Raw genomic sequence first — 24,425 nt, forward strand, 5'->3', positions numbered from 1 at the left:
GGTCTGCATATGGGTTCAGTAAACATTAATATAACCTCTTCATGTTATTGTCATCTGCAGTTATGTTAATATCATTCCATTGCATCACCACTGTTTGTGGAAAAACAGCAGTGTATGTAATTACTCTACAGGTGTTAGTGATCAAACTGCAGACATAGACAACTATTAGTAGTTGTCATAGTGTGCATGAAATGATTTAATTAAGATCATAAACGTGACTAGTATGAAAATTGTACATCCTATTGCGCGCACATCCACAAAGATGCACAAAAATATGGCTATTTACATCCCTCATACATCAAAGCAGCTGCAGAAAACAGTAATGATAGATGCAGTAATACAAACAACATGTCACCGTTGGAGGGACAAATAAAGAGACAAACCCAAGACAGAGAGCTTTGTTCTGGCTTTTTAATTCAATTAAGATGTTTACTAATCTAATCAATGCATCAGCTCAAATGCATCCGGAATTGCTGGGTAAAGATGTGGTTCTTGTTTACTCTCTGGGGCCAATTGCTCTGTAAAAGCTTTTTATCATTGAAAATCCAAAAATCCAACCGCCATCTACCCAAATCCAGCCTCCCAAATAATAAGGGAGGGTCAGAGGGAAAAGATACACACACCAACAAGCATATGATTAAAAATTCTGAACCAGTCCATACCTGAACACACTTATTGAACACACTTACAAATATAACATGTAAAAAACAACCGATAAGAATCTTCAAAAGAAACATGCATGCGCATGTTTCCTAATCGCACAATCTAACACACACACCTGAAAGTACAGGTTGCACAGCCAGTGGTCTAGATCAGAAGAGATGAGGACTTCAATTTTTTTAAACTGGTCCAGCTGTGTATTCGGCTCCCCTCTGAGCAGAGGGGTTTTGAACCTGGGTCAATGACACGTAACCGGTAATGGTCAGTGTTTAACCAGATGTATGATGGGCAGAGTTGGACTCCTGTTCGATTTCACTTCATGTTATGATTTTTCTGGGAATCATTGTGCTTTAGTGACCTGAAATACATATACACACACTGTTCAAACTCCTTGATCTGCCACTGACACACCTGCCCTGGACAAGACAGAGGCTCGGTCCACAAACAGGAAATGCCCCCCAAGCCAGCACAGAGCTGATGTGGCTGCCACCTCCTGGTAGCACGATCAGTTGGAATACAAGGACCATGGAGGGGACGACCTCACAGGGTGCAGGTAAGATCTGCAGACACATATGAAGGCACAAAGTCACTCACAGTTCGACTCAGGCAGACACACAGGCCTGCAGGCACATACACATATGCAGACATATCGACACAGCACATACACTGTTACAGGAGTAAAAGTGCACAGACTTGCTCGCAACCACATAGCCAATGACAAACAGATACACAGAGAGTAACAAACAGGACAGGAGCCCTCAGGGATCCACTTAATCTACATCCTAGACTTGAATCCTCCTTTAACTTATTTCCATGTTCTTTTTAGAGTTTTCTTAACCGCCATTCTTACTGGTCCAACTCAGCAAATTGCCTAAAAGGAAATGTTGGAATGATAAAGACTGTCAGCAGCGAACACAGGGTGGAGGAGAAGTTGAGATTGCCATTGTAGTCCATGAGCTGACAGTGACTGAATTTGCGATGCAGTGGGCCACCATCAATCAAACTGATTATATTAAGGGTATCTTGCATGAAGAGAAAAGTGTTAGTGGTTAGCAGTCGATGGCAAACACATACATTCTTATTTACCCAGCGAACGGTGGGTTTGCTTAAAAAATGAACTGACAGTGAGGTGTGTGCCACTTCATCCATCATTGGGTGGAAATATTTTATCCCTTTATTAGTTGTAATGGAAAACGCAGGGGACTTGTTTTAACACATAAATCATGTGTATCCCTCCCACCCCCCTGATAATCTGCTTTTGGTATGCACCTGTGAAATTATGGGTAGTAGTGTCTGACTCAGGACACAAATTTATGGCATAATATCACGGATTATGGACATTGAGGATATTTCATATTATTCATTTACTGTAAGAAATATGAGCTGCATAAATAGTAATTTGTGTGCATGTGCGAGTTCACATGTGTGAAGAGCCTGCATGTAAATCTGTGTGCTTGTTGTATATGTGTGTGGGAAGTGTTACTGTGAGGTTTGTGAGACTGCATGATGTGCTTCAGAGGTTTCCTCACTTCCTGTGTTTGCTGGAGGAGCTGCTTAAACCATTAGAAATGTCCGGCTTAATTCAAAACAGACTGATATTTTCTCATTTTGAAACAACACATGTGCATATGTCAAGGAAAGGAGCAAGGAAAAAATAGTGACTACCATTGTGCAAGATGACTAAAATGACCAATGCAGATTAAAACGTGGGGGGGGGGGCCTAGAGCAAATCCACGGATCTCCATACAACTTTTCATCCTTTTGTTCCACATTGCTTTTTCATCCCCTTTTAATATTATAATGTGGAATATTATGCATCTTCCCACTTGATGTAAGAACTGCACAAAGACTGTAGGCCCAACTCCTCTCAAGTGCTCCCATTTGCCAGCATATCCAAGACATCTCCAACTGAACTGCACCGTTTCTGTCTAAATCCAAACCCAGACACACAAAGCAAAGGGTGAATGAAAAAAAGAGGGAGAGAGGGAGGAAAGGAATATAAGCTCCTGGCTCCATCTTACCATCACTAATTCCTCATTTCCTCTTAGAAGGCACTGCAAGCACTCCTGAAATCGCACGCTATAGTGTGGGCAAGAGGAGAGAGAGAAAACACCCAAGCCAATCCTGATAGTGTCAGACAAATCTGATCAGCGTTTCCACCACTATCAATGAGGACAACAACAACAGGTTTGTCTTTAAAGCACAGCCGAGGGTTTGGCGGGGAGAGGAGGGAAGGAAGAGTGACATGAGGCATTTAGCATGCCGTACTTAAACCTTTTTTACCTCTGAATCAGATCCCAGGTTCGCATTCAGTTTATGCCAGCTTTTACCCCATCCTTTATGTTTGATGGGAGCTGGAGACAATAATATCAGGCTGCTCTATCCCATTGAATACGCCCACCAGCATATTGACAGTGTCCACATATGCTAAATGCTCCAGCTAAGGCCTTTAGAGTTGCCATCAGAACACTGAAGAAGCCCTTTCTGAGCCTGTACAAAACTCTATGGGATCAGGAGGGACACTGGATTTAGTGGCTTCTGTTTTAAGGTTTCCTCTTGTGAATCTTTCATACTGTGTACACATCATCAGTGAATAAACATGAACAGAGATTTCTAATCCGCTGGTCAATATCGACCATCCAAAATGAATATGTGGGTTTTGTAAGATTAGTACAGCTTCTATAGAGAATGTTTTCCCTCATATCAAGAGGTTTAGGAAAGTGGTTGTGAAATGTGCATAGATTTAATCTAATGTAATCTTCTGTGTTGTTTCATGAAAAGGACCAAATCTGAAAACATGTAAAGTATTTTATTATGCATTGAAAATTGAGTTTGAGATTTTTAATACTGTTTAAAAATGTTACATTTAAGTCAATTCTGCATAACTTTTCTATGTCTTCTTTTATCCACCCAATCCAGCTCAGCTATGTCACAGATGCTCAAAGACATGCAGAAAATACACTAAATATTTCACTGCATTTGTACTTCATTTTCATTCCAATAAAACATTGCTTCCTTATATAAATGAATAATTGAACTTGGGTTTGATTTACATGCATGGATTAAATGTCATGTTTGAAAAGTTGTTGTTTTATTCATATGGAGATCCCCAGAGAAAAACCTAGAGGCTGTGTGTGGCATATTTTCATATGCCGTCTTTTACAGCAATATAACTTCTCATAACCCTTTCAGTCTAGAAACTGCTCCGTCTTCCCTGCAGTTGATGAAACCAGGGAAAACAGATTTTTGGATATGTTGTGGCAAAAACAAAAACTAAAATTGCAGTGAGGCAGGTTCTGTTGCATTAGCACACCATGTTTTATTGTTTGTTTTTATCTGAGGGGACTGTTTGTTTTTTAAGATTGCATTTCACTAAAAATGTCTGTTGAATTTAACATCAAAGGCTATCTCATTGGAAGCAAATATGCTTTAATTCAGGTATTCTCAGTATTAAGTCAGTATTCAAAATTGCTTTCAGATATTCAAGTTATTACGTAGAAATGCACAGTCACAAAAACTGTTTGCCCTTTCATTGTTGCATAAAAACATATTAGTTAATTGAGGAAACATATTAGTTAATAGAGGAAAGCAGATACCTGCAATTGCAAACCTCTGTGTATTTTTTTATTTGTTTTTTTGAGTCACTTATCTTCTTTTTTAATTCTGCAATCTTAACTATGAATGTCAATGCTGACTTCAAACCAGATATTTGGACGCCTTTTTAGAATTATCCTATCTATGCCTTGACACTCTCCAACATTTAAACAAAGCTAAAAAAAAGTTATGGCTTATTCATTTATCTTAAATTTGAACTTTTATTAAAATGCAAAGTATGTTTTATGTCTTGTGGAATGTATTTTTGAAAATCATAACCATTCATATTTTAGTACTTACAATTTTCTTTTGTGCAACATCTCATCAAAAAATTCTCACCATAAACAGGTTCTGGTTAATGTGCAGGTCAATGTCGTGGAAGCGGCCCTGATGCTCAGTTGGCTCAGTGGAAACCGTCCATTGTTGCTGCTCTTTCTTACTGCACCAGGCCAGTGGTGGACCCCCTAGACGACTGTGAAGGGCCACGCTGACAGTGTAGAGGCCCCTGGGTAGCTTGTCTCTGGTGGCCCTTAGGCAACACACACGCACCTCCACAGGCTGGGGAGTTGTGCTCTGATTCAGCTATAACACACAAAGCGTAGAACATGAGACTTGATTGCAATTTTTTTCAACATATTTTTTTCATGAAGGCTAAGAAACTGATTTCATCACTGTGGACAGTTGGACTGATGGGATGCCACATTTGTCCTTTCACCGGAGGAAAGTCAAGAATGTCACAGACACAGATGTGCAAATTCTTGACAGAGACACATATACTGAAAACCCCTGAAAACACTGTGTCAGTATTTCTTTGCAGGAAAATGTAGTCAGGATGCAATTGCATTTTATCAGCTGTACCAGGCTAATGCTGTTATGACTGTTAGATGTTACAATTTACCAGTAAAACACAACTACCACATCACACATCTGTAAAAGTAAATAGTTAACTTGCCTCTAAGACTAACAGTGTGACACGACCATATTGACACAAGTCGTAAATGCTAACAACAGTTAACAGTCTAATCTACACGCCCCTCCCACCACTACTTCTGTAAAGCACTTTGTAACTCACTTTTGGAAAAGTTATATGTAAATAACGTTTGGTTACTAAGTTACCTATCACTTTTCACCATTTTGTCACAGCGTTTCCTCATTCATACTTTGCTGCTGTTGAAATTCTCTCAATCCCCTCTCTTTGTCCTTGAAGGTTAAGGAGACAAAACAATTTCTATGTCATTTTCTTTCCCCTGTATTATTAGGTGTGACTTTAGCATAGCAAAGGCTTGTGATGTCTTTACTTTGGATTTTGAGGACACACTTCCAGTTGCTGGAGAATACAGGCAATTGCACCATGTAGATCATGACAGTTGCATGTAATTTAGTACTGGAGTGAAGTGAGACAAATGTTGTGACCTTGCTGTATGCAGACCACTCCATGAAATGGTGAATATAAAATTAGGATGCTCATCAGATAAGAGAGCATGACTGCAGTGTGAGAAGACACTGTGTCACTCAGCCTGCAGTGGACAGAACTTCACTCTTGTCACAGCACTGACAACTTCTAAATAATACATTTTTACCCAGACCAAATTGCAGTCTGAGCAGTCATATATGTAAGATATGCCCAGTACAGCTGCAGGCTTCCATCTACTGATCTCCAGTCAACCATTTAGGGGTTAAGTACCTTGCTCAAGGGCACATCAGCATTCCTTGTTATCAAAGTTGAGAATGATACTTATTTCCCCTAACCACGTCCCCCTTTCAGATGAAGGTTTCAAAATGCCAAACTTCTGGTAGCGAGCTCATCCCACTAACCTTCAGGCTACATCAGCCCACTTGTTGTTTATTTGCTTGTTTGTTTTGGTGACATGTGCCTCTTTTTTAGGGCTTAGGATGAGTAATAGGGTAAGCTGTGTAGACGGCGTTTACTTTTTATAAAACATAATCAGAGAACAATATAAATACATATTCAGTCTTTTGTGCCCTATGGCATCTGTTGAACAGCACTGAATGAAAAGTCAATCTGGCTTAAACAGAGCCACTTGGTCTTTATCTCCATTTATATACCCTTCAGTGGCAATGTTGGTTGGTTGGACCCTATGCCATACTATCTCACAATCCAGCACCCTATGCTATCCTATCCCATCCTATCCAATCCTATCCCACCCTATTCCACAATATCCCATCCCAAATCACCCTATGTCACACAATCCCATCCTATCCCAATCTGTCTATCCACAATATCCCATACTTTCCCACCCTATCCCATCCCATCCCATCCCATCTGACCATATCCCATCCCATCCTCTCCTATTGTATCCTATCCCACCCATTTATTTTTCTCTGATTATCTAAGTTGCATCTCTTAATGCCCATTTATTTTATGTACTCAAATTTACACTCTGTTGACCAACTCCCTAGGGCAAATTTTGAGTGTCTGGCAATTAAAGCCCTCAATTCCAATCGATGACAAAGTAGCACTCTGGGGGGCTACATGTGTTCACACACACACACACACACACACACACACACACACATTTACTGTATCCACTGATTGTTTTACAGTATACTGTGGACAGTGTTGTCACCCAACACAATTTCACCTAGCAGCGGTTGGCGGTGCCCATTGTCTGTCTGTGAGGGGGGACGGTGCGTACTGAGCCCTGCAGAGATGCTCCTCAATCTCCCCACTGTGAGCATCTTTGCATACCAAAACAACAAAAACAATTTAGGTAGAAGTGAAATTAGTATAATTGGTGGCAAAGCGGTTTAGCCCACACATCTCAAATTTGGGAGGAGGTGATGGGGGCCTCCAAACCCCCACACTGGAAAGAGATGTATGCATGCAGACTGGAAAGGACGAGGAGGAGGTGAAAAAAAGAAGCAAAGAAATAAAAAAACAATAATATCACACCGGTGTCCAATTTGCACTATGTATGTCTTTAAGACTGATTGTTATTATTTGGCCCACATGCTTGCACAGGCGTCGTTAGAGACAGTCAAGACAGCAAGGCGAAGGTAAAAGGTGAAGTGAGCCAATTTTCCATATCAGAGGTGGTTTGTTTGCCCCAAGCCTGAGTTGTGCCTAAAGTGCCATAACATTACAGCACTCCTACAGATGAGATCAAAGGCTCTAGCAAGGGATCCTCCGTGGTTTTGCTGGCAAGCGGCCGTCCTTTCGCTGAAATATCTTTTCAGGGCTTTCCACCCATTGACTGATCACACAAAATGCACTCTTAATAGAGACAGGAAATGCCACATACAAAAACTTCCTTTCTTTCTAAGTATGGGCTAATATTCAGAGATTAAGCTTTCTCGTTAATTATTTTCATTTTAATTAGTAAATCTTAATTAACAATGAACATTTACCCTTAAAATTTTTTGGCTTCGGAATGAAGGAGGGGGGTGAAGAAAGCAGAGAATAAATATGACAATCTTTTTGGGACCTCCGGGCAGGATTACTGATGCAGGCTGCCTTAGTTATTAAACACGTTCTAAATTAAATGCCTCCATGAATTTTGCACAGAAATATATTTTCATAGTTTTGCATGCCAAATGTGACATTTTATATTTCAGATTCATCTCGCTGCAGTAATTTTAGAGAAATGTCATATAAACAAAGATTTTGTCATTTACCAAAGGAAATTACTATGCGTGGCAGGTTTGGCCATTGCTTGCTCTCTCTCTCTCTCTTTCTCTCTTTCCCTCTCCCTCTTTTGCCCCCTATTCTGCCTGTGCCGGTTGTTTCAAGTCAGCAAGCCATAAAAAATCTTTATCTCAGTGAAACACAGCAATTTGGGAGATAATCGAATGGTGACTGGGGGGCACAAACGCCAGTCTGAGGAATTATACCACAATCTCCCCTGCATTTACAACCTTCCTCAAAGCCAGTTGTCACCCTGGAAGGAAAGCCCCCGACTGAAGATTCATTACATCTTTAAGCCAGCATGGTGGCATGGCAGCCTCATCCCCAGATGCAACACAACAGCACACTCCTCCCACAGCTGGTGATGCTACTGCTAAAGCTGCAGCTTCCTTCCATCTTTCCCGCTTGGTTCCCTTTTCTCTCCTCTCCCTCTGTTCCCCTTTTACATCTCCAAGGATTCCTTTCCCCTCCTACTTAGATTCCTAAAACCACAGACACCCTCCACACAAAGCAGGGGGAAAACATCTTTATATACTGTATAAAAATAATATGGCTGGATAGTTAGCATTCTATATATGAAAGCGTTTTGCTCGGTGTTGTATAGTGCCTGTGTGTGAATATGTGTGTCTTTGTGTAGTCATGTGCACATACAGTCCCCACTGGTGTAATGAAAGGAGTGAAGGAATTAAAAAAAACTAGAAAATAAGGCATATAATTTTCTCATTCTCTAACAGGTCCCATTCATCACAGGATTTCACATAATTACATCATTTGACTGTTTTTGAACAAACAACCCTGCCTTTTTTGATGATTTGTAAACACTTCGGGATCAATATCTCCTCCTGTGAAACAACCTTCTCAGAGATGAAGAGGCATGTCACTTCCTGTTTGTGTGCTTTCTGTTTCCTTCAAATGTGCGTTCCTCAGTCCACAGTCACAGATCTTACCTGCCACAGGGGCCGTGGTGCTGAAGAGTAGGATTCTGGGAGCTCTGTCATCTGGCCATATTTGGCCATCGCTTCCTCTTGGCCTTCCCCCAGAGCTTTGAGTGACGGGCTTTTAACACACACACACACATATTACAACACACACAAACACAAGAAGCTAACCCTGTTAACAGCCACCTGCATTTTGGACTCTCTGTTGTTCCACTCTGTAGCCAACAGCAGCTCAATCTAATAACACCACAACAAAACACTTTCCACTGGGTCCCTTGCTCTCTTTCTTTTTCTGTCTCTGCCGTTCTCGGCCTTTCAATCTTATCAGTGGTAATGTAATAAGCGGTTGCTTTGCTCTGTCTCCTCGCCACCTCTCTTAATTCCTCAATATAAAGCAATATCACAGGGGCCCTGGCCTGCCTGTGACTGGGGATAAGATGCTTGTAAAAAGGAAGGATAATTCAGCAAATAAATGCTCGGCATCAAAGGCAGGCACTGGGTCTTTCTTTCCTTTCTCTCCCTCTCTCCCCTCCTCTCTGTTCGCCTATCAAAAGTATTACATGTGCTTTCATCAGTTCACAACAAGACACAATGTGCTTCCTAATGCAATTACTCGACCTCCATTAAATCAGAAACAGTGGAAACAAATGAATTACACATTTGTTACAAAAACCACAAGTCAGCTCTGCGTCTCCCCTCTTTATTTTTTTTCTTTCATAGGCTTAGGGAGAGAAAAAGTGAAATCATTTCTCATTAAATTTCAGGCAGATGTAGCCCTAGGTGATGCATAGAAAGTCTCCCATGTCTAATAGCCACCCACCATTGATATCAGAAGGAATTTACAGGGTTCAAGGCTGTCGAGAGTAGGGCATCTCGCTAAACTCCGAACCACATTCATCTGACAGAGCTGGTGTCCGACTACCACCCACCCATAAAACAACCAAACACAAGAGAAGATACTGATGTGTACAGTAGTTTCTTGATTTTATCATGTCAGCCAGCATGGTAGTCCATAATTACTAAAAATTTGAACATGCTAAGATGATTGCCCGCGGGGCTCTCACTACCAGATTTGATGTGTGATCTCTGACTAAAGTGGATGGACCAAGAATTGATGCGCCTTCAAGCCCAATGACATGGACAGATTTCTGTGCCCTCGAGCCATACTACCCACAATGCAATGCCTGTCGACAGGAGAAGCCATGCAGAGGACATATGAATTACATGCCTACTTGAATGTCAGTGGGAATAAAAATGCTTTTCACACAATTAATAATTACAGTCATGTGACATCAATTGCACATATGGAGAGAAATGTGAAATGGGCTGGCCTTACTACTGAAGCAGTGTGTTGAGCCTGGGTTGTGGTACTTCTCTTACTGCATCATCACAGTCTCTTTGTGAATGAGGCTCCTTTGAAATATTAAAGTGGATATGTTAACAAACATTGTTAACCAACACTAACATTATGATCTTATTGACAGTTTGATTGAAACCACATCACTATGAATTATAATGTAAGAAATTATTAGTTTCTGTGACTGGCTGTAATGAAATATTATTAAATATTAGAATTTGGCTGGTTTATGTCATGGACAAATGTAATAAAAGTAGCATGTTTGGATGAATATGTTGAGCTTGTGAAATGAGCTATAATCAGCATACAATCCCAAAGTTAATGTCCTGTAACTTAAAAAAGAACACATCCTTCATACAGTATATATACAGTCCATGGGCCTTTACCTTAACATTCCCAGCGAAGAAGGCCATTAGTCTCTTCTTTCTCTTTTCCCACTCACTCCTCTTCAGTGGTCCCTTCTGAGTCGCTTGCTGAAAATACATGTAAATTTACACATGCACATTTTCTTTGGATGCAGCTTTATGAAACAGTGCAGTGCACCATAATGGCAGAATTAAGCACAAGGAGCAACTGTAATGCAATCTGCAGGCAATCGATACTGAGCCAGGCCCTAAAGACATGTAGCGTTTGATGAGTATTTCTGCCGGTTTTACATTCAGTCAGCACATTCACACTCCCCATTCAGAAGCATTGACACTGCTAAGTGACAGTGTCTCGCCCTGTAGAGGCTTTGTAAGGCAGAATAGAGAAAGAAGAAAAACACTATTATTTTTAAAATAGATGTGAAATCTCTGGTGGATAATATGCTTTCTATGGGAGGTGGGTGTGGAAACAGTAGGAGAGTGCATACATATTATGGCAGAATAAGATAACACTGATCCAAATACTGATACAGTACACAGTAGACGCCACTGATTATCCAGTAAAGGAAGGATGAGTCATTTGTTGCTGTGGCTTCCAAGTGATGGTGGGACATTGTTGAACCATTTTTTCCCAATTACTTTGACTTTGTATTCATATAATTTGATGCTCCTACTCTCTTTCAAGTGAGATTATAACTAAAAATACGCTGGATAGAAGTTCTGCATTCTGTTTACATATGTGTTAATGTCTGGGTTTCTTTGCAATCTAGATTTTCCAAAACAATGGCAACCCCATGTTCTTGTATCCTCTCCCATTTCTTTTCTGACTGACGGAATACAAACGCTTGTTTTGAAAGAAGCTTCAGATCTTAATGCTAGTTCACAATATCCCTACTCCCCAGACGGAAAATAAAAAAGTAGTCACGCTCTATTTTTCCTGAAAAGACCTTAAGACGGGTAAAGAACCAAGGAAATTCAGCTTCAGTCAGAAACAAATATGCATAATAATGCACAACAAAGTTCAAAGACAGAACAAAACTGTCTCCACAAATAAACTAATTGTGTGAGGATGTCATATGTACCATAGATTATATCGTTGAAATCCATGCACTCATTCTGAGCTAAGGATGAATGAGTTATCTAACTTTGAATGCGTGTTATACAAAAAGCAATTTCACATGAGTGCATTCAGCTGAGATTCAAACCATCTGCACTGAAATGAAATGCAGAACTTTTATAAAGGTAGCAGAGGGGGGGATGTGTACGAAAAGTGAAGCAAATATGGAAAGAAAGAGAAAGAAAATTAGTAAGCCGAGTACGTAACACACACACATACGTCACACACACACACACGGGCATGTGAATAGACAAAACAGATAAATGTACACGCACACATGCACACACTCTATGTCCATTAGCCAAAGCCACTGATACACAGCATAATGGACATGGCTGATGTGCTGGTGAATATGGGATGATGACACAGATATTCCTCTTTGTAGCCCTGACCTGCTGCAGTGAAAGGCTGCCAAGCGTGATCATGTCAGGCCGCACACGCTCCCTCAGCTGCTGGGCGTAGTGGGGGATCGCCTCCTTAGCTGTCCTCACTGCAAGAAATAACACAGTGGTATCACAAACCTTATAATATTTATCAAAAAACAAAATCTTACTGTGGCATTTTGCATATTTCTCTGTATGTGTCCTATCATGTCACTCCACCAGTAAAATCTGCAGGAATAAATTATTGTCCAGAGATAAAGAATTGAATAAAGATTCTATACAACTTCCTAGAATGATTCCTTGATAGATTTAATTTTAGATTGATTTTACGTCATGTATGTGCACAGAGACTACATTTTATACTATTGTATCATACTTACTAACATAATGCAAAATAAATATAATAAAAACAAATGAAAACATAGCATTACTTTTTACAGTGCTCTTTCTTCCCATTACCATCCCTGCTTCGAGTCCAGCCTCTCCTCCCAGCCCAGCACTAGCCCCAGCCTGGGTTTTGGCAATGGTCTGGGCCTGGGAGGGCCTGGAGCCCGAGGCATCACCACCACCGTGGAGCAGCAGTCGCCGCTGAAACACCGGATCACCCGCCTTCACCTCGAACACCTCCTCATCCCTGGAGGCTAGCAGCGTACCTGGAGAGACACGCATCAGTGGGCATGCACAGACACACACACACAACCAGACACACACATGCTGATGGATGCGCATACTTACCACATCTAGAAACTTAGTTCTACATGGGCATTAAAGGAGGACAACATTAGCCTGCCTTGCTATTTGTTTTTTTGCAAATAGGGTCTCAGTTGTTTATTCAAGTAATGGAAATATCCCATAACGTCATCCAAAATCATGCAAGAATTTGACAATGACTGGAATAATGAAATAAACAACAGGAGTTGTTTTTTTTCTTTTTTTTTTACTTAAAAGCAGATGTGGAGGTGGGTACATAAAGTTGAACTGATGCTGCAGAACTGAGTACAGATATCTAATCTATTTCTGTGGAAGAAATCAAAGGGAAGATGCAGTTTGTGTTTTCATGTGGCGGTGGCTTTAAGCTGATTTCATGTAAAAACCAACATCCACAACAAATTGTGAACGAGCCCAAACATTGGAAGAAAGTTTATTCTGCACAATATGTGGACTAGATTCTAGTTAGTAAACTAGAATTCATTACTGAAAGAAGAGAAGAAGCAGCTAACTTGATTGCTGTGTGTCTTTTTAGTTTTGTGCACCATCTTAGTGGTAGAAAGTATGCGGTATTCTTTCAACGTGTGCAGTCCAATACATGTAACAACTAAATCTTTTATCAATGCCTAATGCTTTTCACATTGAAGCTGATATCAATGCCTCACGCCTTTTTTTTAGAGAACTAGAATGAATAGAATGCCAGTTCTGTCTTCTTTCATCTCAAAGCCAAAGCAATAGAATTTATCGAGTTAAAATGGAAGAACTGAAGATCTTAGACAGACAGAAGGGATTTCTCCAGGAAAAAATGTCTGCAGCCTCTACTGGCCACTGTCCATTTCATTAATACTTTATCTTATTCATGTTCTTTCTTGTGAAATGTGTATGGTGCTTTGTGGCAGGCTGTAAAAGCAAACATAAAAGCCTGAGAAGCAGTCACAAAATGTCAGGATCAGTACTGACATACACTGAGCCGGTTCTGCAGCTGCAAAGAAGTCTTGCGGCCTACACCGGTGGGAGGCATCCATACAACAGCATAAGGTGATTGTCTTGAAGTCTATTGTAGCTTGGAGAAGTGCTTACTGGCAGTCACCGCAGTTGGACTCCAACAGCACAGAAGTAAGAGCTCTCTCTCTCTTCCTCTCTCTCTTTCCTTCCCTGTGTCTCAGCCTATTGCATGGAGGAACTGTTAATCCAAGATCCTCTTTACTTTTTCTGTGGGATTTCATGAACATTCCAAGACAATGGATGGGGCTGCTAATCTCGGTGGTACAGCTAAATCCAAGACAATGGCAAATAATACGAGCCGGCTAAATTCTACCGTGTTGAAGCGGGCCTAAACCCATCACTTGTGCGCTGGAATTACAAGGGAGATGTGCGTCATGTCAACAGGATCTGGTGCGACTGTCTTCACCCAGAACAATGCTAAGCTTAAACCACCTCAATGTTGCCTGGTTGGCTACATATTTAAATGAAACTGAGCTAATGAGAAAAGGCACGCCTACTGTGAGACAATGGCTGTGCTGGAAAGCACTGACTACTAGTGAGGGTCTGTTTCTAGTCTTATTCTTTGTTCTATGTTAGTGCTGCTTTAAGTGTTAGCGGAAAAAATAATGTTGTTTATGATTTTACTGTGTTGAGCTTTCTAAGGATACTGCATGTAAAGACTGTAGTACTCTGTGGCGCCATTATTTAATGTGTGGTCACTGTTCTTCAGTCATTTGATTTAAAACATGACATTTTTATCAATATATCACCATGAATACTGAATGTGGTTTGAGACATAATAAATACACTAAATCAACAACATCAACTAGCAATTACACCTGGGACCAGATCTGGAAAAATGTTTCTTCAAATCTATCAACTTTTTTGCCTGATACATGATCTTGACAGGAAAATAAAATCAGGTCAATTTAATAGTGATCACAAGGGATTAAATTACTATTACATGTCCCATATATGTATTTTTTTGTGATTCTAAAGCAGAAGCAAGGAATCTTTGCTTTTTTGATTAAGGCCAACTAACCAGCTGCTTCCGATAGAGTACAGTAATATAGGAATACATACCAGGTATATTTATGAAAGTATCGTCCTCATCCAGCAACGCAGCCATTCTTTGATACAGCCTGTTTTCATCGGCATTCAATATTGCTGCAAGTCAAAACAATTATAAAATGAGTACACCTTTAAAGGTGCTGGAAAATTACATGCATTTGTGCACTTCAAAATTACTTTCTACTTATCAGACAAGTCAATCTAAACCACATCTTAACATGCAAACCAGAGATATTAGGCGTGGCTGGAGAGGGGTGAAAATCAAGTGTATGCAGAGGGGTAATGAAATAGGAGCATTAACACGCCTGTTAGCCGGCCTGTCATCATGTGATGAGATTTGGTTTGGTGAATCCTTTGATATTACACGGCAGTGATATCCAAAAGATACAGGTGAAATGGCTTCTCCATTAATAGCCATGTTTCATTATAACATGCATATTACTTGGCTCCCAAGAGCTCGCTTTTAATAGGCCTGCTTTAGGAGGGGGCTGCAAACTATTGATATGGCTCTGCGTGTGTCATTTGACAGGGGAAAGAAAACGCCACGGTGAAATGAAAACTGACCAATGATACATGACCTTCGTCAATGACAGCGAGTTGGGTAGCCAATCTAGTGATGCCATCACTTGGTGTATTTACATAGTGTCCTGCCATCTCAAATGGCGGCCTGCTACCAGTGATCTCTCTCACCTCACTTTAATGAACCGAGGAGAACTATTATGACAGAGAATGGCATACTTAATTCCAGCTCATCTTCAGGACCGACCCCAGCCATCCCGCAATGCCTTGGGTCTGTCTGCTCTGCCGACAACGGGTCAAAGTAATTTTGGGCACGTTTATTTCCTGTGGAAAGTGCGAGAGGCGAGAGAATGAGAGAAAGAGGGGTTGGGAGTTGGTCAGGGGCAAGGGGGGGATGGTGGTATAGGTTCAGGTTAGTGGTTATTAGAAGCACATGAAGCGAAATGTTAATTTTGAAACCCACACTGTCGAAGGGCAGGGGCAGTGGCTGCTACCAGATAAGGCAGAGCCAAGATGAGACAGGAGTACAGGGGCAGAAAGAGAGAACTGGGAAAGAGACTGCTGGGTTTTTCAGAGCACCTCTCCACGGCCTGCGGTGCTCTGGGGCCTAATTAGCATGCCACAAAAGGTCACGGCAGGCAATCTCTTAAATACGACTGCCATATGTTTGCCGTGTTCAAAAGGAACTAATGAGAAAGTCTACAAGCCCAAAAGTACCTGGAATTTCAAAGACAATACCTTCTAAATACTCCGAGGTCAGCGGCCCAGCGGACTGGGCAAGTTTGGAGGAGCAGATCCAAAGGAAAATAACCTGAGCCCATGTCTCATTGACTTCTTATTAGCAATCACTGACCTATGGGTATCAAGTCTGCTCCACAGAATTTATGGGAATCCAATGGCTCGGGGGTCTTTCTATTAAGGGTACATCCCACCAAGCAGCTTTCTTAACCCCAAATCATTCTCATTACAGGCCCTGAATATTTCACTCCAAACTAAATTGCTTTACTTGTATTTCTCAGGTTGTGGGGCAAAAAAGCATGGTGCATTAAATCATGTTATATATTCCACACAAGGATTGCCTTTATAGAAGTCTGAGGGTATCTTTGCTTGGACGCATAAAAATGTGAGTAAGTGTGTTTGCATAGGAGCACCACTGGCTCACTAGGCCACTACCCAACAAAGCTCACTGGGATTCTTTCCTGCTCATATTAAATATCTGCATGACGTTTTCACACTCTGTCCGTACTCTAAGTTAAACAGTCAGACCGAAATACTTATTAAACAAGGAGCAGCCATATGACTCCTCAGTGGTGCCATAAATTGACTGTGAAATTCACATGTTAAATCCCTCTACATCGTTAACAGAGAGTTTGAACAATTTCTCTGCAAATAGCTCTGAGGTTATGAAACCCTTTTTTCAAACACAAATTTGCATAATGGTAGTAGCTTCGTGGATCGCCTTTTGAATCATATCTGTGATTTACCTAAATAGTCTGGCTGTCCTCCAGTTCATCTCTCTAATGAAAATTTCAATTCTCTGTTCTTACATGCACAATATCAATAACCAGCTCTTCTTGCCAGCCAGAGTCACTGTGAACAGAGGATGTGAGATAATGAAAGATTTTGGTAAAGGCTAAGTAGAAGTGTCACAAACATGGAACAATCTGCCTTTGTATCTTCCAATAAAGGCACATGAGTCACTGAACAGTAATGCATATTCACACTCCCTAAAGAAAAAGTGTTGCTTATTTTGTGCTTGTGATTCGTAGTTTCTGTAAATCCTATATTCAGTGCAATTACCACAAATAAATGAAGTTATAAACCTATAAAGCACATAGTGGCATATATAATGCCCTTTGAGACATGCATGTGATGAGAAATTGCACATGGCCTTGACACAGACTGCTGTAGCACCTCCAATTAATAAAACAAAAAAGAAGAGAGAGAAAATCAGCTACTTAACTAATTTCTAATCATCAGCATGCAGGTACGTGTTCAAAAAAGTGTCTATATTTGTGCACTTAAGTGACAGTAGATCTTGTATTCCCAATAAAACTACTTATTGAGAATTAGAGTTAGGGTTAGTTGTCTTATCATAATTTCAGCATTCCGTCTTTAAATCGGATTTTGTGGTCGAACACAAGGTACTGAGAGATCATTGTAGTGTGTAAACCAATAGGATATCAATATGTTCTTCTTTTACACGTGTATTGTTTTTTTTCTTTTTCAATAAAGTAATAACATGTTTCCAATTATCAACTGTCAACATATAATCTAATCACACATAATTATGTGTTTTAAATACATTTTAAGATGCCGCACGTCCACCTAAGCCAAGCAAGTTTCAAGTTTATTTATGCAGAAATTCGAAATGCTGTGTGCTGCATGTGGATGAAAATACTTGATGCAGAAAAAGCGTCACTTTTCTTAAATGAAAAGAGAACTTCAGACAATCAGACAACTTCAACAATCTGAAATCTCGGCTATCTGCAGTTTAATGGTAGAAAGTTACGACATGTCTCCTCAAACGGAGAAAAACCAGACCTTCACTGTCAATTTGACTTTACCTGCACACGGCTTTCATGAAACCCAAAGATACTTCACAGAATTGCTAGTGCACGACACAACAACAATATGATATAAGGGTGGAAAACAAATCAGTTTAGAACCTTTATCCAATAAAACAATATTATCAATTACTGGTTTAGGTTTAGCATTAGTCTCCTGTATCATAAATGTGTATGGTCTGACTTTCTTGGCCTGATAGAAAACATTTTTGATTTTTGATTCTCATGCTGGCTAGTTCCACATACCATGGTGAAGTTTAATCTCACCTCTTGTATATAAAAGACAGTCTCAGGACTATCATTTATAATAATTACTAGCCATGCACAGCAAAAGCAAAATAAACCACATTAAATCAAGAATCTAACATGTGACTCATCCCTGAGAAAACTGGCACGCTCGCAACCTTGAACGCATCCTAATTTACCATCCCATTCCTCAAGAGTTCTCCCTGACATACTGAATTATAAGGGGGCATATTCGTATGCCTGATTGGCCCTAAGCCGTGTTTCGGGGGCGTTGTGAGTACACCACACAGACAGCGGATCGGCTTGGTAGCGTAGTAGCGTATGTAAATGCACTCTCCTATGACTCCAGCCCACCACAAGGCATGTAGCCGAGAGTGGGAGTCAAGGCTGATTGTGTCGAGGGTACTTCTAGATAGAGATAGAACACCCACTACTGTAGCGTTCTCCAGCGGAGGAAGAAGTTATACGAGGGTTGCTTGTTAGGACATGCTTGCTTTGGAATGCAGGGACCAAGGGCCCCCCGAATGGAGAGAGAGAAAAAGAAAGAGGGAGTGAGAGAAAGGTTAGATCAGGAACACATCTACTGTCAACAAATTTGAAGCTAATGAAGAATGAAGCTTCACCTCTTTCTTTGGCTGGGGCTTGCAGCTCCATTTTTTTTTGGTGAGCTGCAAGGGTGCTATCTGGCCTGTCACCTCGAATTTCTCTCCCCAGCCAAACTGGAGGAATGGAAAGCTCGGTGCTTCCTCCTCCATCGAAGGCTGGATTTTCTATGCCCACCACAGCAGCTCTCTCCTCTCCCCCTGACAAAATAAGTAGAAACATGAATAAAAATACAAACACTGACATGAAGGGGCAATACAACAGTTAGGTCAAAGTGACTATATAAAAAAAAGAAACATATTTAATGACAACAAAATGTTGTTATTGGTGATTTCTCTGCCCCAAAATGTTCAAGTGCATCCTCCACGAATGACACTAAAACACAATTAGGTTAAAATTAAATCAGAATCTTGCAAAGGAGGAGAAAAAAAAAGAGAAGAAGAAGAAATGATTAAAATAATTACAAATTGCGCCCTGACAAGCAAGAGCAAAATTTAGCCCAAAGCCATTTGTCTGTAATTAGTTAATTAATCCTTACACAAATTATGAGCAATAACTCATCAAGCAGGACTCACCCATCAGAAATTCAGCCGACTTGGATTTCTTCTGCTTAGGTTGCTGCAGAGCCTTCTGCTGTAACTTCTGGAGGGAAATTGTTAAATGAATAAATTAGCTGCAGAATGAAGATCATCATTTATGATCCGCAACTAACGCAGTATTTTAAATATGGGACGACACTAAAATGTCATTTAATTTACATCGCTGCTAAAGGGGTCAAGCACTAATTGAACAACAGGAGTGGAAAAGAATTTAATCATAAATAGATAAGAAAAGTTGACATGAATGTGTAATGAAGGTCACATTAAAATACTTCCTCCTTGTTTCTAAAATGAATGGGCAACAACACTCTCTCCTGGAAAATTATGCATTTTTACACAGGCTGCGTGAGAGCAGACAGACTTGGTGTGCAAATGAGTATGGAAATCCAGGCACACTTCTCATAACTTCCATTCACATGAACTCCAAAAAAGAAGAGAGAAAATCTTTAAATAAGACTGTGCTAGTTCCCTTGTCTTTTGTAAAGCTTGGAGAATTTTCATTGTAGTAATTTCAACACAGGATCCATGCATAAAGCAAATGTGATATAAATGTAATACATCTATACTCAATCAATCAATCAATCTATCTATCTATCCATCTATGTAAAGACATGCTAAGTCAAGACAATTTGGCTAGTAGGTGGTCTACATTGGCATGGAATGGAAAGAGTAGAATGAATGAAAGCAAGTATGGGTTCCTTTGAAATCAAGAGTATGTGGAACAAACTCTGCAGTCCCACATTTCTCTCATTTCTGCAGAGAAGCAGAACAATAAGAAAGCTGAGGTATACAGCATAAGTAGTTGTTTTCGTTATGGATATGTTTATATAAGGATGCACCATATAAAACTGCTCTGTTGAGCAACAGCGTATGGAGCTTTTTAAGCATCATTTTATGCAGATTTGAATGATGAACTGTGCTCATGCCTATGAACAGCATGTATTTGTATACAATATTTAATTTCAAAGGAAAAATCAAGGGGCAGAAGGAGTGGAGGGGCTTATTTCAACTCTAAATGACAGAGCAATTAAAATAGAGAAGGACTACTTCCAGACCAATCTGGTAAGAGGAGTTTTTGTAAATCTGTTTTTACATTCAACAAGCCCTACAGCAAGACATTCATTTATACCACTGAGATTAATGCTTATCTAATTGTAACTTATTTAAAAACCATTTTCTTTTCGACTGGGTACCAATCACTTTTTTTGAGTTTCACATACTGTGGAGCATGAGACAGGCGAATCCGGCATCAGTGGTGATTGTCTCCCTATGATTTCTTTTCTTTTCTTATTTTCATTTCATCACACTTTACGCACCTTTCTGCAAGACAAATATTGTTTGGTTGCATATGCAAATTGAAAAAGTCCCAGAAACAATTAGGGGAAAATTAATCAGGTAATTTTACCAATAAAAAAATTGCACACAATCACCATTTGCTTTGAATTACACCAGTCCAGTTTAACAATATTGTGTTGTAAACTAAAGCATCCGTTTAAATAAGCTACATGACATCTGCATTCATTATATGGTATTAAAATTTTGATCGTTATTCGAACGTCATAGCCAATTTTGAAAACCTTAATGAATACATTTAAAATGATACACAGTAAATTTTATTTTTACCTGATAATGTAAGATTGTTTTTCAGTTATTTAAACAACACATATTGTGAATTGATATATTTGCTTGCTAAAGGAATTAATCATCATATTAGAATAATGAAGGAGGATGACGCTCTTTATTTCGCAAATTATTGTTATTTGCCCTTAGGGTTAAAGGTACTTTGGAGAGACAAACAAAAATCAAAGGAGAAATCACATTAAGTTTTATCTTAGGCTATACAAATGTGTTCTGTTTATCACCCTAATTACAGCACAGAATAATCTAGAATATCATCACTGACACTGCAGTGTCAACACCAGTCATAAAATTTCAACATTGCTTGAGATTTTCTTTCTTAAGAAAGTTTTTTATAGTCCTTTTATTCTTCTCCTTATGTAATTTTCATAGCAGTTAGTACTAGTTCTCCTCTGGGCACAGCTTTGTTTTGGTCTCATTTCTAACTGTGCCCATGTTTCTCACTATGCAAACTAAATTAGCTCTATGTCCTGCAAATGTCAATAAGTCCTCTGATTACTATGAATGTATTCTTGCCTCAAGTTCAGTTGCAGTGAGAAAAAACCCTAGTAAACACACAAGGGAAAGTACACAGAAGGAGTACAGTACATACACCCCAGGCCTAAAGCTTTGGGTCATTGTCACTAAAAATCTAATCCACACAGCACCATGTGAGCCTCTCTGTCTAGAGAGCTAAGAAAAATGCCTGGTTCTCATCTAGCTCCCTAGACCCCACTGACATTGACAGCATGTTCCTTGTAATACAAGCACTGTTGTTTAATGTGCCATAACCGGATGGAACATGCAGATGTTGCATTTCTAAAACGATAAACAACAATTCAATCCTGAGGGGGGAAAGCATCATAGGGATTCCTGAAATCATATGTATTTGTATAGGTAAAAATGGTTGTTCAATATAGTGTAAACTGGCCCTGTGCAGTCTAAAATGTCTTATAACAGGCCTGTCAAATTGCATATAAATATGTAATATCCATGGTGCTGCACTAAAATCACATGCCAAGAAATTTGGGTATATATTACAACATACATATAAATTAGCACAACACAATAGCCTCTGAGATCCTAAAAGCATTTATACATGCCCCTTTAATCCATCCCACTTTCCTGATTTCACTGTGCAGCACACAGAATGCTTACTCTGCAGTCAACATGACAAAAAATCATTTATAACTGGTGACAAAAAAATCCTTGACTTTTTTTTCTTTCTTTCTTTTTTAAATGTGATTGTTGTCAAAAGGAATTGAGCACAACAATGCCTTGTTCAGTTCTTGTTGCATTCAAAGGCATAGCTAGAAGGGCTTGGGGAAGACCGCTTGCTGCTAGGGGCTGGTGGGCACAGACCAGCTAGAAAGTGAATTTTGCATACTGTACGGATCATCGCCCAGTTCAGCCCAGTCACATTGAATCTGCCATCAACCAATTGTGCTTCATGAAACCGTCAACCCTCATTTACGTCTGCCTGTTTTCTTCCCCACGCAGCTGTAAACAAGGCCCCAGCTTTGAGCTGTCTTCCTCTGTCCCTGTGCATGCTGCTTGCCAGGGGAGTGTAGACAGCAAACCTCAGCTTCACAGAGCTACTTAAAGCTACCATTTCCAGACAAGCACCCTATGCACTCGGTATAGGAGTCAAAGACAAGAGTGTTGACAAGAGTTTTAAGAGCTTTACACAGAGATCCCTGCAAATGTTTTGTCTCTTGTTTGTACTTAAAAATCCATAATCTTAGGTTTGTGTTTAGCTGTTCTGCCAGCGAGTCCCTTAGAGTGACGTTGATTGAATGTCAAAGTGAAGAAAATCACCTCATCATAATATAAATATATGTGTGAATATATGTCATAATGGGTTGTTACAAAATGATAAAAGACATAGTAAGGATGAGAATGAATGTCTCGCTTAATCAATAAAGACATAAAAGTTGATTTTGTTTTCATGTTTATAAAGTCTCTTTTTATCTGTCAACATAATATAAATGGCCATATCAATAAAATGTCATAAGAATAATGAAAACATCTACAAAGCATCTTTATTTAAATCACTAAAGATAAGGTTAGCATTTTGTTTCAAAGGCATACAAAGCCAATTCTACCTTAAAATGTGAAACCATCTTAATTCATAGAGCAGCCTTAAATGTGCACGGTAATTGTGACCCACCAAACAGTTTCTTATTAAACAACAACCGCGTCAGTTGGTGTAGACAGAAAACATAATTAGTATTCAAGCTTAATTAATCTACGCTGGCCCCCTTTAAGTGAATTAGTCAATTATTTATGCATGTGTGCTCCTTTGATGCTAACAGATTATGTATGTTACTGGAAAAAAACCTTGAAAAATGACTTTGAAAACTTTCCACCATAAAATGTCACTACAAGCTTTTGCACTGGCTTAGAAATGTCAGTGAAGACCATGAATGCTGAATGGTTGTAAAAAAAAATCTTCCTGGACTAAATTGCCAAACTTCTACAAATGTGTATTGTTGCCAGATCATCATGCCAGATATTTCAGTGCCAGTCAAGGAAAACATAGCAAGTCATTGTCTGAAAATAATCTAAATAAATCAGCTAAATATGTACTTTTTATGTGCCCTAATCCGTGGAATGGAAATCTAACACAGGTCGGATCAAGGTCTTTCCTAGGATCATGGGAACTCCTTGGGATTTTCAAGAGCCTTTTTGTTTTTACCCTTGAGAACCAGGCACTGGCCTCTGCACCTCTCAATCCCCTATTGAGAACCCAGAGGCAGCGGAGAGGAATGCTAAATGTCAATGGTCAGACTGCACCAGCACCTTCAGAGAGAGAGAGATGGAGGTACAAGGCTGCTTGAGGGGCCAGAAGTGAAACTGTACTCACACTGCTAAAGGTGTCCATCTCCACAAACTGCAAAAGATCATTGCTGGCTGACCCTGATCTCTGAACAATGGCAAGGCCTGCAAACGAGAATGTTAGAAAATACAGTGAGAAATATGTCAAAACAAATAAGATAAATCTAATGTTGTATGGCTCCCAGGAATCTGAACTGCACTTGAGGTGAATGTTTTATCGACTTAAAATAAAATTTTTAAATTTGCCTTATAATTCCAAGTTTGTTGATGTTATTAAAGCCCTTTTAATAGCTTACTGTGCAGCACAAAATCCTTCATTCCATGCCGCGTTACACTATCTCTCTCCTGCTTGTGTGTTTAAAACTGTTATCTCTGCAATGCATCATGGAGAATAAAGGACAATAAACACCGTTTATTATCACAGATAACAAATTATTTTCCCTGATTATTCAAATAGTTTATTCATTTACATCTGATACAATATCATTTGGTATTTTTATCGTCTTTTCCTATGGTAATTCACATGGCTTGCACAAGTTTCTGCTGAAATAGCAAAACAAACCCCAGGCAAAATGTGAAAGATTATCCCATACCATGCGAGCTAGGATGAAAT

The 24,425-nt window shown here is 39.7% G+C and overlaps 1 protein-coding gene across 1 annotated transcript in view; it reads right to left on the reverse strand.

Moving 5' to 3' along the window:
* Positions 1-24,130, reverse strand: part of ofcc1 (orofacial cleft 1 candidate 1) — a 75,252-nt gene extending 51,122 nt beyond the window's left edge. Inside the window, exons 1-14 of the mRNA XM_038693578.1 lie at positions 24,109-24,130; positions 23,841-23,917; positions 19,334-19,400; positions 18,779-18,958; positions 15,562-15,666; positions 14,836-14,919; positions 12,492-12,713; positions 12,070-12,167; positions 10,582-10,668; positions 10,178-10,251; positions 8,848-8,968; positions 4,594-4,836; positions 1,072-1,220; positions 779-893 (exon numbers count right to left, since the gene is read on the reverse strand). Coding sequence (XP_038549506.1) covers positions 779-893; positions 1,072-1,220; positions 4,594-4,836; positions 8,848-8,968; positions 10,178-10,251; positions 10,582-10,668; positions 12,070-12,167; positions 12,492-12,713; positions 14,836-14,919; positions 15,562-15,666; positions 18,779-18,958; positions 19,334-19,400; positions 23,841-23,917; positions 24,109-24,130 — 1,644 coding nt within the window. The remainder of the gene's footprint in view (positions 1-778; positions 894-1,071; positions 1,221-4,593; positions 4,837-8,847; positions 8,969-10,177; positions 10,252-10,581; positions 10,669-12,069; positions 12,168-12,491; positions 12,714-14,835; positions 14,920-15,561; positions 15,667-18,778; positions 18,959-19,333; positions 19,401-23,840; positions 23,918-24,108) is intronic.
* Between the last annotated feature and the right edge of the window lie 295 nt (positions 24,131-24,425).

Source organism: Micropterus salmoides, unplaced genomic scaffold (genome assembly GCF_014851395.1).
Source record: "Micropterus salmoides isolate LMB-PRFRI ecotype aquatic unplaced genomic scaffold, ASM1485139v1 Ms_hic_scaffold_1, whole genome shotgun sequence".
In the NCBI taxonomy this organism is placed as follows: Eukaryota; Metazoa; Chordata; class Actinopteri; order Centrarchiformes; family Centrarchidae; genus Micropterus; species Micropterus salmoides.